The sequence below is a fragment of the Elgaria multicarinata genome, chromosome 3 (assembly GCF_023053635.1).
Source record: "Elgaria multicarinata webbii isolate HBS135686 ecotype San Diego chromosome 3, rElgMul1.1.pri, whole genome shotgun sequence".
Lineage (NCBI taxonomy): Eukaryota > Metazoa > Chordata > Lepidosauria > Squamata > Anguidae > Elgaria > Elgaria multicarinata.
Window position 1 is genome coordinate 166,162,594 of NC_086173.1, and position 17,558 is coordinate 166,180,151.

At 50.8% G+C, this 17,558-nt stretch overlaps 2 protein-coding genes across 2 annotated transcripts in view; both read left to right on the top strand.

The window, feature by feature from the left end:
• Positions 1 to 17,558, top strand: part of LOC134395747 (uncharacterized) — a gene marked incomplete at its 5' end in the record, with an annotated part of 275,440 nt that overhangs the window by 232,526 nt on the left and 25,356 nt on the right.
• On the top strand, positions 12,404 to 14,481 carry LOC134396415 (uncharacterized). The gene is made up of 2 exons (XM_063122906.1): positions 12,404 to 13,363; positions 13,490 to 14,481. The coding sequence occupies exons 1-2, from the start codon at positions 12,782 to 12,784 to the stop codon at positions 14,192 to 14,194; spliced, it is 1,287 nt and encodes a 428-aa protein (XP_062978976.1). The 5' UTR covers positions 12,404 to 12,781; the 3' UTR covers positions 14,195 to 14,481.

Sequence of the window (17,558 nt, forward strand, 5' to 3'; positions counted from 1 at the left end):
TGGCAATGCCAGGGCTTTCCTTAACTGCATCGATAGCGAAAAAGCTATCGAAAAAGGCAAGAACGCCGAAATCAACGGAGACAAAACACAAGAAAAGGGACAAATCCTCAAAACACGATACTCATGCCAGGAGACCGACGTCGACGGCTTTACCGATGCCCGATAAGCCATCGTTATCGACAGTACAACTGATATCGATAACACCAGCTCCGCCGGTTTCGATAGCTGACCCGATAATGACCGTTTCGTTATCAGAGGGTGAAATTAGGGATGCCGCATCCAGTCGCAGCAGAGAACCATTACAGCTACCAACAATATCGAACAAAGCCTCGCCTTCGAGAAACTTACCTGTGCAAGACGAGCACAATCAACAATATCGACGATCAAGATCTATTGTTCGAACATCGGAGTGTCGTTGTTCGTCGGAATCTGTGCACTCTTTCGATACTCGATATCGAGAGTCTGACCTCGGTTATTATCGAAGGCACCACCGTTCCAGATCTCCTGTAAGAGATTGGGAGAGAGAATCACAATGGTCACTTCCACCAAGACCAACTTACTACTATACAGATTGGGGCGAACTTGATGATTGATATCGGCTCTATGATCGACCATCATCGCCTCGACTTCGGCAACAATTTCGGCACCCCAAGCAGCAATCGAGGCACAGGCACCTCAAGTAGCTAGGCTACCTATAGATGATAGATCCGAATCACTACGTGATGAAGACACAACAATTCATCATTTGCATCAAACTGAGGAAATTCAGACTATCCAGATCCCATCTTCCCCGCAATCGGTAGAGGACTACTGCTCAGACTCTGCATCAGCTACTTCACCAGCACCATTGATACCGTCTCCCGATTCGATAGTGGAGGCGCAAGGATCGGTCTCTCCATCAGAGGGACTAGGACATTTTGCCGACCTTATCCAAAGAATGGCGCAAGCGTTAGGGATCTAGACGAGACAAACGATAGAAAAATTAGTAGACCCAGTCTTTGAGGCGATTTACACGGAAGCAACGACTCCAGTAGCTATTCCGTTCCTACCAACTCTAACAAGAACAGTTAAGGACCATTGGAAGGACCCCACGACACTTCAGCCATCATCAAAGCGCCTTGATAATATGTACAGGGTTTTGGATAAAGATGCGGAATTTTTATTCACGCACCCCCAACCCAATTCAATAATAGTGGAATCGGCACAAGGCCGTTCGCAAAGAGTACACACTGCGCCAGTGGACAAGGAGGGCCAGCGTTTAGACTTGATGGGGCGTAAATTATATTCCACAGCATCCCTAAGCCTAAAGGTATCGAACTACCAGGCTACGATGTCAAGGTACCAACTTTTCTTGTGAGACAAGATGATGTCGTTATGTGATAATCTAGGGGATGACCAGAGAGAGCTGGCTAGAGTCTTCCATTCTGAAGCCACTCGTAAGGCATGGTAACAAATTGCCACAGCAAAGCACCAAGCAGACTGTGGAGCAAAGACTATGGTGGGAGCTATTGCTTTAAGGAGACAATCCCTGGCTTAGATCAGCAGGTCTCTCACAAGAAGCCAGAAACCGAATCGAAAGCCTCCCTTTCGATGGCACAGGCCTCCTCAATTTGACAATGGACGAGGCAATGGATACTGTCCAGAAGGCTAGGGTTACAGCCAGGAAAATGGGGATAGGTGCAATTCAACAGCAACAACAATTCAGACCTAGAAGATGGTACAGACAACCAAGTACCGCCACAGTAAGGTACCAACCTGATAGACAACAATTCAAACAACCTCTACCTCAGCAAGGGAAAAGGGAATTCCCATTGTCTAAACCCAAATTCGAATGCCGTAAACCGGACTACCAGCAAAATCGACGACTTTGACTCCCCTGTTACAAACCACATGAGCACCCCATTCGGCAACCGCCTCTCTATGTTAATAGAGGCTTGGAGCCAGATAACCTCAGACAACTGGGTGCTCTCAATTGTCGAGAGATGTTACAAAATAGAGTTTGACTCCCTACCCCCTAAGGGAGTTTTGAAAAGAACCATACTGTTAGTTTTACCCTACCCTGTGCCTGCTTACCCTACCCTGTTGGCATTCTCTTCCCCTCCTTATTGTTTTACTATGATTTTATTAGATTGTAAGCCTATGCGGCAGGGTCTTGCTATTTCATTGTTTTACTCTGTACAGCACCATGTACATTGATGGTGCTATATAAATAAATAAATAAAATAATAATAATAATAATAATAATAATAATAATAATAATAATAATAATAACCATACCATCCATACCACTCCAAAAGGAGGTCCGCTCACTATTAAAGAAAGGAGCGATACAGTCAATACCAAAACCAGAACAAATAGAGGGTTTTTACTCTCGCTATTTCACAGTCCCAAAGTCAGATGGAGGGGTTCGTCCCATATTGGACCTTCGGGACGTAAATGCATTTATAACACCGAGGAAATTTCACTACTCATAGTGAAGCTATTTCCACACTCTGAGCATTTATAAGGCTTTTGAGAACCCTCTGAAGCGCTGAAGCTCCACGTCTGAGCAGGTGCTGCTCCAGGCTGGTCCTCCTGCACTCTTCCTTCCCAGGGCTCTGCACTGCTCCCTTCCTGGATGTTTCCTGCTTCAGGGCCTGCAAAGCTTTGCTCTTCCATCTTCACGCTCTTCTCCATTTGCGCTCCCACCAGGACTCAAAAGGTCTCCTTTCTTGGCTGCCAATTTCTCTCTTCAGGCAAGGACTGTCCTGTAGGAATTCAAATGGAGGAACTGCATGAATTAGATACAGCTCTGGCCAACTTAATACCCAGGACCTGTCTCAGATGGGTCCCTACAACCCTGGTCCCACAGCAACCGGGCTCCTGATTGAAAAAAAGGGTCTGACTCTGCCCCAGTGGGAGAGAAAGTGTCACCAGAGCAGACTTAAGGCTATTGAAAAGGCGTGAAGGTTTATTTTAAAAGCTAAGCAAGAAATCAGTGAACAAATGAAACATGCCACACAGGAAGCCTTAAGATGCAAATGTTTCTTAAGGAGCTATACTAGAGTGACCAGATTTAAATGAGGGCAGCTTTAACTGTTATTATTATTATTATTATTTATTTATATAGCACCATCAATGTACATGGTGCTGTACAGAGTAAAACAGTAAATAGCAAGGCCCTGCCGCATAGGCTTACAATCTAATAAAATCATAGTAAAACAATAAGGAGGGGAAGAGAATGCCAACAGGCACAGGGTAGGGTGAAGAGGGAATTTCACTGGGTTCTCCATATATACAAAAGACACCTGCTGAAATTCCCTTTTCTATGCAATTGCTAAAGATACAGGAGCCCTGTCCTCCTTTTCTCAGCGTCACCCTACTTAACCTCTTTTTAGAATATCTAGTCATGTTTAGAGTTCTGCAGCAAGGGCAGGCAGAAGGACGGAGGGCTCCCATGCCGGAGGCTGCTTTATGCACTCAAAGGGGAAATGGATGTGGATCCCACAAAGCCCCCAGGAGCAGATGGGGCTGCGATGCTGCTGGGGGGATAAAAGACCCCCCCCCCCAATTGTGGAAAAAATCCCTTCCCAGGTCTGCATCTCTGCCAGGAGCCTCTGCGGCTCTCTGATAATAATAATAACAACAACAACATGTTTATTTAAGGGACGGTGTAAAAGCCGGAACGGAACAGAACAGGCCGGACCGACCCCATTATATTAAAAAACCATACCAAAAACAGTGGCATGTGTTAGCAACACTTGGGAACAATATTTTAGGACTAAAACCATGCCAATATTATATCACTATTAACCCCAGAACTCCCAAAACAACGTCCGGAACAGAATGGGATGGCCGGAACGGCCACTACTGAACGAGCGATATCAACCAAACTCACCAGTCATGCATAACTCCATGGCAGGGATGCAATAAGCCACAAAAGGTGCAAAGAAACTGCGTTCCGATAACCGTTCCGCGCACAGCGCATATTACGCAAAACGGACAGGGACAGCAGCTTCCAAGTGAAGTATGTTAATCAAACTCATCAGACACACAATACTAGGTGGGCCTGACGTAATAAGCTCCAAAAGTTGCCCCGAAACCACGTTCAGATACCCGTTCCGGGCAAAAACGTGTATTGCGCAAAACGGGCCGTAACGTCAGCTTCCCAATGACATAAGTGAACCAAACTCACCAGATGCACATGACAAGGTGGGAAAAATACAGAAAGCTCCAAAAGTTGCCCCGAAACCACGTTCAGGAACCCGTTCCGGGCAAAAACACATATTGCGCAAAAGGGCCGTAACAGCAACTTCCCAATGAGGTGAGTCAACCAAACTCACCAGACACACAATACTAGATGAGCCTGATGTAATAAGCTCCAAAAGTTGCCCCGAAACCACGTATCAGATACCCGTTCCGGGCAAAAACACTGCAATTTTTGGAGCTTTTTGCCCGGAATGGGTATCTGAATGTGGTTTTGGGGCAACTTTTGGAGCTTTCTATATTTGTCCCACCTAGTTATGTGCATCTAGTGAGTTTGGTTGACTTTCCTCATTGGGAAGCTGCCGTTACGGCCCATTTTGCGCAACACAGACTTTTGCCCGGAACGGGTATCTGAACATGGTTTTGGGGCAACTTTTGGAGCTTTCTATATTTTTCCCACCTTGTCATGTGCATCTGGTGAGTTTGGTTCACTTATGTCATTGGGAAGCTGCTGTTACGGCCCATTTCGCGCAATACACGTTTTTGACCGGAACGGGTATCTGAACGTGGTTTCGGGGCAACTTTTGGAGCTTTCTATATTTGTCCCACCTAGTTATGTGCATCTGATGAGTTTGGTTGACTTACCTAATTGGGAAGCTATCGTTACGGCCCATTTTGCACAATACGTGTTTTTGCCCGGAACGGGTATCTGAACGTGGTTTGGGGGCAATTTTTGGAGCGTATTACATCAGGCTCACCTTGTAATGTGTGTCTGGTGAGTTTGATTAACATACTTCACTTGGAAGCTGCTGTCCTTGTCCGTTTTGCGTAATATGCGCTGTGCGCGGAACGGTTATCGGAACGCAGTTTCTTTGCACCTTTTGTGGCTTATTGCATCCCTGCCATGGAGTTATGCATGACTGGTGAGTTTGGTTGGTATCGCTTGTTCCCTAGTGGCTGTTCCGGCCATCCCATTCTGTTCCGGACGTTGTTTTGGGAGTTCTGGGGTTAATAGTGATATAATATTGGCATGGTTTTAGTTCTAAAATATTGTTCCCAAGTGTTGCTAACACATGCCACTGTTTTTGGTATGGTTTTTTAATATAATGGGGTCGTTCCGGCCTGTTCTGTTCCGTTCCGGCTTTTACACCGTCCCTTTATTTAATTCTTACCCGCCTCTCCCTTTGGATCGAGGCAGGGAACAACTTTAGAACGGGAATCAACACATCTTTAAAATTCTTGATTTTACATTGATCTTGACAGGCCTGCCGGAAAAGGCTACTCTTTAAGGCTGCCTTAAGATCACAACCATGTAGTGGTTAAAAAAATCTTAAAATCTGGTGTTGCCTCCATCCAAGGGTTAAAGAGGCGGAGAGGGGGCTGGGTCCTAGAGCCAAGGCTGGATGAGGCCCCTCCCTTTGGGCCCCACACTTCCTTCCCCCCCCCCCCATTGCAAAGGAGCCTGGGATTCTCCCCCTGCTCCTGTGAGCCTCGTGTATCGGCTGCCTGCAGCCTCTTTTCCCCAGCAAAGGAGCCGGTGAGTGCAGATTGCAAGGGGGTCCCAGGGGGGAGGAGGGAGTGGGCAGAGGAAGGAGCCCCCCAGGGCGGGGGTTGGGTGGGAAGAGAGAGGGAGCCCTCCCCGGGAGACTGACCCACTTGGGGCCACTCCAAGAGACCCCCCCCCGCCTTGCACCTCCTTCCCTCCCCATAACTAGGGGATCGCGGAAGGGAAGGCTGCAGAAGGGAGGGGTGTCTGGGAGGGACCCAAGAGGAAAGGTGCCGGGTGGGGAGGAGGAATGTCCCACCTGCAGGCAAAAGGCTGCCCTGGTGTCCTGTTTGCATTGCATTTTTTGTTTTGTTTCCTCTCCCTGATTCAAACCTGGTGAATAAGCAAAATTAACAAGTCACTTTGGTCACGAGGCCTTCGAAATAAAACCTGGGGTGCTTGTTGATTAAGAAGGGAGCCTGCTGTTGGTTTTAGTACGTCCCTCTTTGATGTATTAAGTGAGCCCGAAGTTCACATCCTGAGAGTGGGGAGAAATCGCTGTTACTCGGGTGCAATTTTGGGGTTCAAGCGCTGGCAGCAGAGAGGGCTTAGAAAGGGAGCCGTGGGATGCACTGGGAGAGAAACTCTGGTTCATCAGCAGACCTCTTCTTTCCTGGAGGGACAAAGGTTTTCCTTTCTGGAGCCTGAGATGGACTCAGACCTGCTCTCAATGCAGGATCGTGAACAAGAGGCCTCCACGAGAAGAAGTTTCAATGTGTGTTTGATGCCTCACGGCTAGAGGCTCCCTGAGTCCAGAATGTTCCTTATAATCTTTTCTTTTTTACATTTAATTTTTTTATTTTTCCACAACACACAGACAAACATTGCATATAATACATACAAACAAAGGTATACATATAACAACTAGAATTACACTAAAACATTTAAGGGTGAGGTTAAAGTACATTTTTTGCCCTCTTCAAATAAAAAATGTCCATTAATTCGTTAATGACCATTTATTTTTGTTGTTTATTCGTTCAGTCATTTCCGACTCTTCGCGACTTCATGGACCAGCCCACGCCAGAGCTTTCTGTCGGCCTTCGCCACCCCTAGCTCCCCCAAGGTCAAGTCTGTCACCTCCAGAATATCATCCATCCATCTTGCCCTTGGTCGGCCCCTCTTCCTTTTGCCTTCCACTTTCCCTAGCATCAGCCTCTTCTCCAGGGTATCCTGTCTTCTCATTATGTGGCCAAAGTACTTCAGTTTTGCCTTTAATACCATTCCCTCAAGTGAGCAGTCTGGTTTTATTTCCTGGAGTATGGACTGGTGTGATCTTCTTGCAGTCCAAGGCACTCTCAGAACCATTTCTATATGACCATTTATATATCAATCATTTATCAATCAATAAATATGACCATTTATATATCAATCTAATTCAGTTTTTCTTATACTTTAAGTCTCATACATTGGATTTCCAGATTTATGGTTCTTTCCTCTCTTTGCCCATCTGAATAATAAAATCCATGAACAAAGACATCATTTTTCTCTGCCTCTTTCAGATATTCTATCAAAGGTTTCCATTGGAATATAAACATAGCTGTTGAACTTTCTCTCATTATCGCTATATGTTTTGGCAGCTTTGAAAGATGCAAAATGTTCCTTCTATCCTGATACGACGGAACGTAACTTCAGCTGCCTAAAATCATGAGAGATAGTTTAGTCCATACTGTTATGCGGTTGAAAGCTTTTCGAAGAACTGGGCATGTTTAGCCTGGAGAGGAGAAGATTGAGGGGAGACATGGTAGCACTCTTCAAATACTTCAAAGGTTGTCACACAGAGGAGGGCCAGGATCTCTTCTCGATCCTCCCAGACTGCAGGACACAGAATAATGAGCTCAAGTTAAAGGAAGCCAGATTCCACCTGGACATCAAGAAAAACTTCCTGAGTGTTAGAGCAGTACGACAAGGGAATCAGTGACCTAGGGAGGTTGTGGGCTCTCCCACACTAGAGGCGTTCAAGAGGCAGCTGGACAACCATCTGCCATGGATGCTTTAAGGTGGATTCCTGTATTGAGCAGGGGGTTGGACTTGATGGCCTTGTAGGCCCCTTCCAACTGTGCTATTGTATGATCATTGCATCTATCTACTTTGGACTGGTGGAAGTTTAACTAGAGCTCAAAAGCAATTCAACTCCTGCTAGTTGGGCCTGGCACTCTTTACACATTGTTTTCTGACACGCCTTAGGAGGAGCCAAACTGCAGTGTGTTTTGCAGAGTGTACACATGCATTTCTTTGTAAATCATTGTGTGTTTCACATTTTGCTTCTGGATGTGACGTCCTTCTGCATTTACTTCCCCTATAAACCTTCTCTCCTCACTGGGACCCCTGGAGAGCTTGCTGTTTTTGGATAGGTGGAGCCAGGCCACCCCAACTGCTTAGTTAGGGGGATAAGTTAGTTAATTTCCAGTTTTTGGTCTCTGTTCATTTGGGGAAGGGTCATGTTATTCGGGGCCCTGAAGGGTGGCAAAGGGACCCCCGTGCCATCAGGTATTAGGTAGCCAGGACAGAGTGTCTTTCTTTGGGTGGCTCTGAATCAACAGCTTGCGTGATGTGGCTTTTATTACTCTTTTAAAGTTGTTCACTGCTGTGGCCTTTTAGTTTCATTGTAACTTTTAGACTGTTTCCCCCCCCCACACACACACACCCTCCCCTGTCTCCTGTTAATTGTTCATACGCTCAGGGCCTTACTCTGATTTAATAAATTGCCTGAAGCCTTGGTGAAGTGTGGTTATTCTCAGGTGAACTGGCTCCAGTTCCAGTGTTTCACTGAGAACCGGTGGGAGGGGGGCGGCTGGGTTGGGAACTTTAACCAGGTCTACCTTGTGTGCCTCCTTCACAAGCTCCACTTTAATTCCTACAGCGCAGTCTCTGCCTCAAAGGAGAAATTGGCAGCCGAGGCAGGAGACGGTTTCCAGTCCTGGTGGGAGCAGAGATGGAGAAGAGCGTGAAGATGGAAGAGCAAAGCTTTGCAGGCCCTGAACCAGAAAACGTCTCCTGCAATATCCAGGAAGGGAGCCGTGCAGAGCCCTGGGAAGGAAGAGTGCAGCAGGACCAGCCTGGGAGCAACACCTGCTCAGACGTGGAGCTTCAGCCCTTCAGGGACTTCTGCTTCCAGGAGGCCATGGGGCCCCGAGGGGTTTGCAGCCGTCTCCACCACCTTTGCTGCCAGTGGCTGAAGCCAGAAAAGCACACGAAAGCTCAGGTGCTGGACCTGGTGGTCCTGGACAAGTTCCTGGCTGTCCTGCCGCAGGAGATGTTGAGCTGGGTCAGAGAATGTGAAGCGGAGACCAGTTCCCAGGCGGTGGCCCTGGCAGAAGGCTTCCTCCTGAGTCAGGCAGAGGACAAAGACCAGGTGAGAGCATTTCATCTTGATAACTAACAGGGACTGTGTTCTTAATACTTATCTCAACGTTATTTTACATGTACTTTAAGGAAAGGATGCCCCAATTTCCAATGGTCCAACCCCCAAGTATAGTTGCTCTTCATGTGTAGAGCAGGCCCTCATTGGAGGATAGTTAAGCTAACACTGGATGGTTAAAATATTCAGTTCCCTACCAGAGGATGTAGTGATGGCCACCAATTTAGATGGTTTAAAATGGGGGTTCGACAAAATCCTGTAGGAGAAGGCTGTGAACGGCTGCTAGTCCTGATGGCTATATCCTACCTCCAGGTGATGGCCCACTGTGGGGAGAGAATGCTGGACTAGATGGACCGTTGTTCTGATCCAGAACAGCTCTTCTTAGTTTCTCATGACGACAGGAGAAGTGAATGGGTTTGTGAAGTTCTGGGGAAGGAGGGGATCCTTCTTCAACTGGTGTCAGAGTCCTCCCAACAGAACAGGAATAGCATTTGTACACACCAACCCCCCGTTTTTACAGTGGAAAATGCTGGATATCAGGGAATGTCTGGGAGGTTCTGTCTTTCCTTGTGGCTGGTGTTCTAGCATTTTGCTTATACAGTCATAGAATCATAGAATAGCTGAGTTGGAAGGGGCCTACAAGGCCAACGAGTCCAACCCCCTGCTCAATGCAGGAATCCACCCTAAAGCATCCCTGACAGATGGTTGTCCAGCTGCCTCTTGAAGGCCTCTAGTGTGGGAGAGCCCACAACCTCACCAGGCAACTGATTCCATTTCCGTACTGCTCTAACAGTCAGGAAGTTTTTCCTGATGTCCAGCTGGAATGTGGCTTCCTTTAACTTGAGCCCGTTATTCCGTGTCCTGCACTCTGGGAGGATCGAGAAGAGATCCTGGCCCTCCTCTGTGTGACAACCTTTTAAGGATTTGAAGAGTGCACTCATGTCTCCCCTCAATCTTCTCTTCTCCAGGCTAAACATGCCCAGTTCTTTCAGTCTCTCTCCATAGGGCTTTGTTTCCAGACCCCTGATCATCCTGGTTGCCCTCCTCTGAACACGCTCCAGCTTGTCTGCGTCCTTCTTGAATTGTGGAGCCCTGAACTGGATGCAATACTCTAGATGAGGCCTAACAAGGGCCGAGTAGAGAGGAACCAGTACCTCATGTGATTTGGAAGCTATACTTCTATTAATGCAGCCCAAAATAGCATTTGCCTTTCTTGCAGCCATATCGCACTGTTGGCTCATATTCAGCTTGCGATCTACAACAATTCCAAGTTCCTTCTCCTTTGTAGTATTTCTGAGCCAAGTATCCCCCATCTTGTAACTGTGCCTTTGGTTTCTATTTCCTAAATGTAGAACTTGGCATTTATCCCTATTAAATTTCATTCCGTTGTTTTCAGTCCAGCACTCCAGCCTATCAAGATCACTTTGAAGTTTGTTTCTGTCTTCCAGGGTATTAGCTATCCCACCCAATTTTGTGTCATCTGCAAATTTGATAAGCTTTACCTGCACCTCCTCGTCCAAATCATTAATAAAAATGTTGAAGAGCACTGGGCCAAGGACTGCCGTACCCCACTCGTTGCCTCTCCCCAGTTTGAGAAGGTTCCATTGATAAGTACTCTTTGAGTCCCATTCTGTAGCCAACTGTGAATCTACCTAATAGTTGTTCCATCTAGCCCACTTTTTGCTCTTTTGTTAATCAGAATGTCATGTGGTACTTTGTCAAAAGCTTCGCTGAAGTCAAGATATATGACATCCACAGCATTCCCACAGTCCACAAGGGAGGTTACACGATCAAAAAATGAAATCAAGTTAGTCTGACAGGACTTGTTCCTGACAAATCCATGTTGGCTTCTAGCAATCACCGCATTGATTTCAAGGTGTTTACAGATTGACTTCTTTATAATCTGCTCCAGAATTTTCCCAGGGATGGATGTCAGACTGACTGGTCTGTAGTTCCCAGGTTCCTCCTTTTTGCCCTTTTTGAAGATAGGGACAACGTTAGCCCTCCTCCAGTCGTCTGGCACCTCACCCGTTTTCAATGATTTCATATACAAAGGTTCTGAGAGTTTTTATGCCAAGGCTGAATTCACAGCCCCCTGACAAAGATACAAGTTCTTGTGCTGTGTGTCTGGACATCAAGAAAAACGTCCCGACTGTTAGAGCAGTACGACAATGGAATCAGTTACCTAGGGAGGTTGTGGGCTCCCCCACACTAGAGGCCTTCAAGAGGCAGCTAGACAATCATCTTTCAGGTACTCTTTAGAGTGGATTCCTGCATTGAGCAGGGGGTTGGACTCGATGGCCTTGTAGGCCCTTCCAACTCTGTGATTATATGTAAACCAGTTTCTGGGGAACGTGGGCAGGAGGGTGCTGTTGCACTCATGTCCTTCTTGTGCTCTTCTTACATTCTTATGATCACAGGAGAAATGAATGGGTTTGTGAAGTTCTGGGGAAGGAGGGGATCCTTCTTCAACAAGTGTCAGAGTCCTCCCAACAGAACAGGAATAGCATTTGTGGAAGCCAAACTGCTGTGTTTACAGTGGAAAATGCTGGATATCGGGGTTGAACTCTTAGCCCCCTGACAAAGACACAAGTTCCTGTGCTGTGTGGCTTGGATGGTAGATCAACTTTAGAATGAGACCTGAAAGGTAAAGTGATTGGGAAATGCTGCCCTTGGCCTTGACCTGAGCCGTTTCTTTCCTTCTCTAATCCCTCTTCTCTGCCTGGGATCCTCCCTCCTGCTCCAGTTCGAGGGGATGTTGGCCAGAGCACCCGCAGATTTCCCTGAGGCAGAGAAGGCTCCACCGGGCATCACACAGAGGCCGCTGGAGAGGTGGATCTTGCAGGAGGGGGACGGAGGACCCTCCTCACTGGGTAAGGATTCGTGTATGTGTTTTCCCATGGTCTCCCTCCCTCAAGTACGCCTGATGTCCATGAGTTATCTTGATGTTCTCCTTTAGCCTGATTTTGCTGGGGGAGATACTCAAAAAGGAAATGTTTAGTAATGTGGTTCAAGGGTATCAGACCCACTCCGGCCCGGTCTTACACACTCAGCAACTAAAATCCTCCTCCAGGCTCCTACTAAGGGCGTTGCTAGACCTACCGGGTGTTCCGTCGTTGAGGAGCGGTGAAAGCGGCTTTTCCCGTTCAGCCGTGACGCCTCATGATCCACACCTGCCTTCGATTTATGGCGGAAGTTTGCGCCGGTTGTGCTGCTGCCGCCGCGAGCACGGTTGCGCAGCCACACCGGCCTGATTGCCGCGGTTTTTTTTTTCGCTCGCTGCACGGTTTGCGCACGTCCGAAAGACCGCAAACTTGCGCAGCCGTCAGCGATGCCGCCGCCGGCCCTGGCGGCGGCAGCGGCGGCAGTGCCAGTGCCAGCTGAAGTGCTGCTGGTGCTGTTGAGGGTCAACATTGATGCGCTCACTTCCTGATGGGGGTCGTGGCGGGTGTCATATGACCCGAGGTCAATCGTCTGCATGGCCACTGTGCCTACATCTCCCATCATGCCTCTGAGGTGTCGGCGGCGATGACCGCCTCTGTGCCCTGTGCCCCATCCCAAGGAGCCAACCCACATCTGGCAGAAACAGCTGCGCCAGCGGAAGCGCATTGTCCGGATGCAGCATATCAGGGCAGCAGAGGTGGCTGTGTGTGCGCGTCTGTGCGGGAAACGATAGCCAAGAGAGGGCAACTATGCTCCCTGACGAGGACCGTGACGATCTTTGCGCGGCCATAGCCATGCTGATCTTGCTTCTGTCGGAGTATCAGCGCCTCCGTGCACAGGTGGCTGCCAGGCGGCGGCAGTTGCGGGAACAACTGGGGAGGTGGCTACTCCGCCGCAGCAAGCTGCGGGCCGCCCTCTGCCGAACGAGGCTAGCCATGCTGGCCGCGTATGGCGACTACGTCCGCGAGACACGCCGCCGCTTCTGGGTCCGGCCGAGGAGCAAGGACTGGTGGGAGAACTTTGTCCTGAAGGAGTGGGACGATGAGCAATGGCTGAGCCATTTCCGCATGAGCAGGGGCACCTTTTTTGAAATCGTGGAGGAGTTGCGGCCGCATCTGGACAGGAGGTTGACTGTCATGCGTAGACCTATCCCAGTGGAGAAACGCCTAGCCATCACCCTATGGAGGCTGGCTACCCCTTGCGTCTACAGGACCACAGCAGAGCAGTTCGGGGTAGGCTGCTCTACGGCGGCACAAATAGTCCTGGAGGTGTGCTTTGCCATGGAAGTGACCCTCCTATCTCGTACAGTCAAGATTGGGAACGTGGCAGAGGTGAGTGGGGGATGGGGGATGGGGTGGGGGAATGCGCTGGGAACAGGCACTCACTTTTGCGGAGGTCCGCAACTTCGGAACAATGGCGCTGTCACTAATATGCCCTTTGTGTTTTCTGCCCCACAGATCATGCATGGTTTTGGGGAGCTGGGGTTCCCTCATTGTGTGGGCGCGGTGGATGGCAGCCATATTCCTCTCCAAGCTCCGATACACCAAGCCTCAGAATACATAAACAGGAAGGATGAGTACTCCATGATTCTGCAGGGGACCTGCGACCACAAGGGGCGGTTCATCAATGTGGAAATAGGATGGAGCGGCAAGAACCATGATGCCTATGTCTTTGCCAACTCAGGCCTCTGTGAGACGATGGATGCAGGTGTCTTCGTGCCTACCCATCCAACAATCAGATTGCACGGCCAGCAGATTCCACCCCTCATTATTGCGGATGGCGCGTACCCTTTGCGTGAGTGGTTGATGAAACCCTATGGTGGGGCACTCACTCCACAGCAAGCCCACTTCAACCGCTGTCTTAGGCGAGCACGCCTTGTGGTGGAGCAGGCGTTCGGCCGCCTCAAGGGGAGGTGGCGGAGCATAGGCGTGCGCCTGGAGCTGGCCGAAGAAAACATCCCTTCGGTCATCAGTGCTTGCGTCATCCTGCACAACATCTGCGAAACCAAGGGGCACGCCATGCTCGTGGAGGCGGCGGAGCACAATTCTGTTGAGCTGGCTACTCTGGGCGAGCCCTACGTCAATGACGCCAATCGCCACACCCGGGAAGGGCACAAGGTGCGGGATGCTGTCAGAGAGTTCCTGTGGGCTAACCGCCGCTGACAGCCTGCCTCATAAAATTGGACTGTGCTTCTTCCCCTGTGCAGTCCTTCCAGTCCTTTACCCCAGAGTAACAGCCGTATGCCCACTTGTGTGCAATCAACTCTAGGCTATGTACGCCCACATGTATGCAATAATATATATGCTATGTACGCCCACATGTATGCAATAATATATATGCTATGTACGCCCACATGCATGTTATTTACTGTTTACTCTGTACAGCACCATCTACAGTGATGGTGCTATATAAATTAGTAATAATAATAAACTCCAGTCAAACTGCGCAACGTGAAATCATCCTAAATGTAGCCCGAAGGGCAAACCGTGCTTATCACCATCGTCCGCTTATTTGCGGACGTCCGCAATCTCGGAAAACGTCAACAGGGGGAGCGTATGTCTCCGAAGGGCAAACCGTGCTTATTGGCATCGGCCGCTTCTTTGCGCATGTACGCAGTTCCGAAAAACGTCAACAGGGGGCGCGTACGTCAGGCCTACCCCGGTCAAGATGGAGCCTCGGAGGGTCGCCTACTGGCAGGAGCCCGAGATGGAGATGCTCCTTGAGCTCCTCCTGCAGTCTGGAAGGTCGGAGCGCCTCATGAGGAGCTCCAGCCTCCAGACTATTGATATTTTCAGGAGGGCTGCAAGGAGCCTCTCCATCGCGGGCTACTCCCGCACTGCTGAGCAGTGCCGGAGCAAGTTCAAAGGCCTAAAGGCGGCCTTCTTTGAGGCTCTGGAGTGCTACCGGGGTAGCCCTCCTAGGAGAGCCCAGCCCCCCTTCTACACCCTCCTGCACGAGTTGTGGGATCGGGCTGGGCGACCCTCGTGGGAGGAGCGCCGGCCAACAAGTAAGTACCCTTTGTATCACTGTGCCCCATCCCCCAACACTGCAGCCATGCTGAAGCTGCCCTGCACCACCTGCTATAATCATTGCCTGCCCCTCTGTGTGGTGGTTGCACTCAGCCTCATGCCAGTGCCTTAGCCAACTTGTCATTTCTCCATCCCAGCCCATGTATAATGCATGTTGGCAGCCAGGTGCAAAGCCCATCCCCCATCCTGGTTCCATGTAGGCAGTGGCCCCTAGAACTGCTTACCATGCCCATGTAATGTGGGTTCCAATGTGGCATCTCATTGCGCAATGAATGTCCTGGCCCACTAACTGATGCATACCTGCCTATTACCTTCACAGGGCTTCAACGTGCCCGCCTCCGGGCTGTGTGCCAGGAGGAGCCTGTTGCAGCTGAGGAGGAGCAGCACCCAGCTGAGGAGGAGCAGCACCCAGCAGAGGAGGGCAGTGGGGAGGGAGGCCCCCCTCCTGAGGCGGCCCCCCCAGAGCAACCTCCCTGCAGCCCACCCACCGCACCACCTGGTAAGTCCACAGCCCTACCACAAGCAGGGGTTGGTGCTGGTTCCACGCACCTTCTGTTTGGGGGCTTGGGGAAGAGGCTGCATTCATTGGAGAGGGAGTGGTGCACATCAGTCTAGTGGCATCCAAATGAACACGTATGTGGCCTCCTCCCTGCCAGGTTGTGCACCATTCCACCTGCCCACCCACTCCCTCACTACAGTTCTGGTTGTGCACTCCCCACTCCCATCCCTCACCTCCTCAACACCCCTTCTTTTCTGTGACAGGTGATGGAGCTGCTGTGGCTGTGACGCCAGACCTCGTGCGGTCGTTCAGCCGCTTAGAGGGGGCGGTGCGCAGAACAAGTAAGTAGTGACTCTAGTGTTTGGTGTGCTCATGGGGGGGTGCTGCAGCATACATCACTAATACCATCTTTCCTTTCGCAGTGCGCTCCTTGGAACGGAGGGTCACCCGCCTGGAGCGGGACGTCCGGGCCATCAAGACATCCTGCAGGCAGGATGCTCACGACCAGCAAGGCCCCTGACTGTGGCGTTTTTATTTTTTTATTACTGTTTTAGAAAGTAATGGTTTTCATAAAAATAAAGCTTTTCTTTGTTGTTGTTAAAAAATAGTACAAATTTTCTAATGTTTATAAAAAAAAATAAATCTAATATATTTTGCTTAAAGGTGTGTGTGCGCTTCTATGCAGTGCTTGGCCAGGGTCCCTGGCAGGAGTAGGAGGAATGGTGAGCCACCCCACCCCACCCCACTCCACCCCACACTCAATACTACCTTCCCCCCTTCATGGGGAGTAGGGCTGGCGCTCCTTGGGATTACGCTTCGGCCACTCCCTGCGCTGCTGCTTGGCAGGTGGGCTGTGTGGTTCCCCACGCACTGCAGGGGGAGGTGCTGCAGGCTCCAGGTGCCTGCTCCTGGCCTTTCCATTCCCCCCCACCGCTGCTGGGGCTGCCTTGGCCCTGGTCTCAGGCCCCACAGCCGGTGGGGCTGCCTTACCCTTGCCGTGAGTCCCCCCAGCCGGTGGGGCTGCCTTGGCCCTGGTCTCAGGCCCCACAGCCGGTGGGGCTGCCTTGGCCCTGGTCTCAGGCCCCACAGCCGGTGGGGCTGCCTTGGCCCTGGTCTGAGCCCCCCCAGCCGGTGGGGCTGCCTTGGCCCTGGTCTCAGGCCCCCCAGCTGGTGGGGCTGCCTTACCCTTGCCGTGAGGCCCCCCAGCCGGTGGGGCTGCCTTGGCCCTGGTCTCAGGCCCCACAGCCGGTGGGGCTGCCTTGGCCCTGGTCTGAGCCCCCCCAGCCGGTGGGGCTGCCTTGGCCCTGGTCTCAGGCCCCACAGCCGGTGGGGCTGCCTTGCCTTTTGCCCTGCCTTTCCCCCCCTGGGATGGGGCACAAAGAGGTTGCTCCTGGGGTGGGGATGGGGTGTCCTCCCTCTGGGGTGGGGATGGGGTGTCCTCCCTCTGGGGTGGGGATGGGGTGTCCTCCCTCTGGGGTGGGGATGGGGTGTCCTCCCTCTGGGGTGGGGATGGGGTATCCTCCCTCTGGGGTGGGGATGGGGTCTCCTCCCTCTGGGGTGGGGGTTCGGGAGCCTCCTCCCAGAGTGGGCCAGGGAGTAAGTGTTCCGCTGGGTCCCTGCCTCTCACTCCACCAGTTTGTGGGCCAGTAAGAGGCAGTGCCCTCACAGGGCGATCCCTATGCCTAGGGGGGCCAGTCCTCAGACCACGCATGCCACCGACCAGCTCCTCCAGACAGGTGGCTACCCTATCCACACAGCGCACCATTGCTGCCGCATTTTCAGCATCTACTTGGAGTTGCTGCCTTGCGATGTCCAGATATTCGCTGAAGTTGTCAGAGTCACGCTCAAGGATTTGGAGGATGCGGGCGTTGTCTGCTGCTGCCTGGCGCATGATCTCCAGAGCAGCATCTCCTCCTCTCCTCTGGGAGCGACGGTTGCGAATCTCTGCAAGGCGAGAGGCAGGTGACAGGGTGGCCCTGGGGTTTGCCACCCCTGGAT

Excerpts from the sequence above, each read along its gene's own strand:
- LOC134396415 (XM_063122906.1), top strand. The coding sequence starts at position 12,782 with ATGCTCCCTGACGAGGACCGTGACGATCTTTGCGCGGCCATAGCCATG. Across the intron at positions 13,364-13,489 it reads AGATTGGGAACGTGGCAGAG|ATCATGCATGGTTTTGGGGA; the intron begins GTGAGTGGGGGA and ends TCTGCCCCACAG.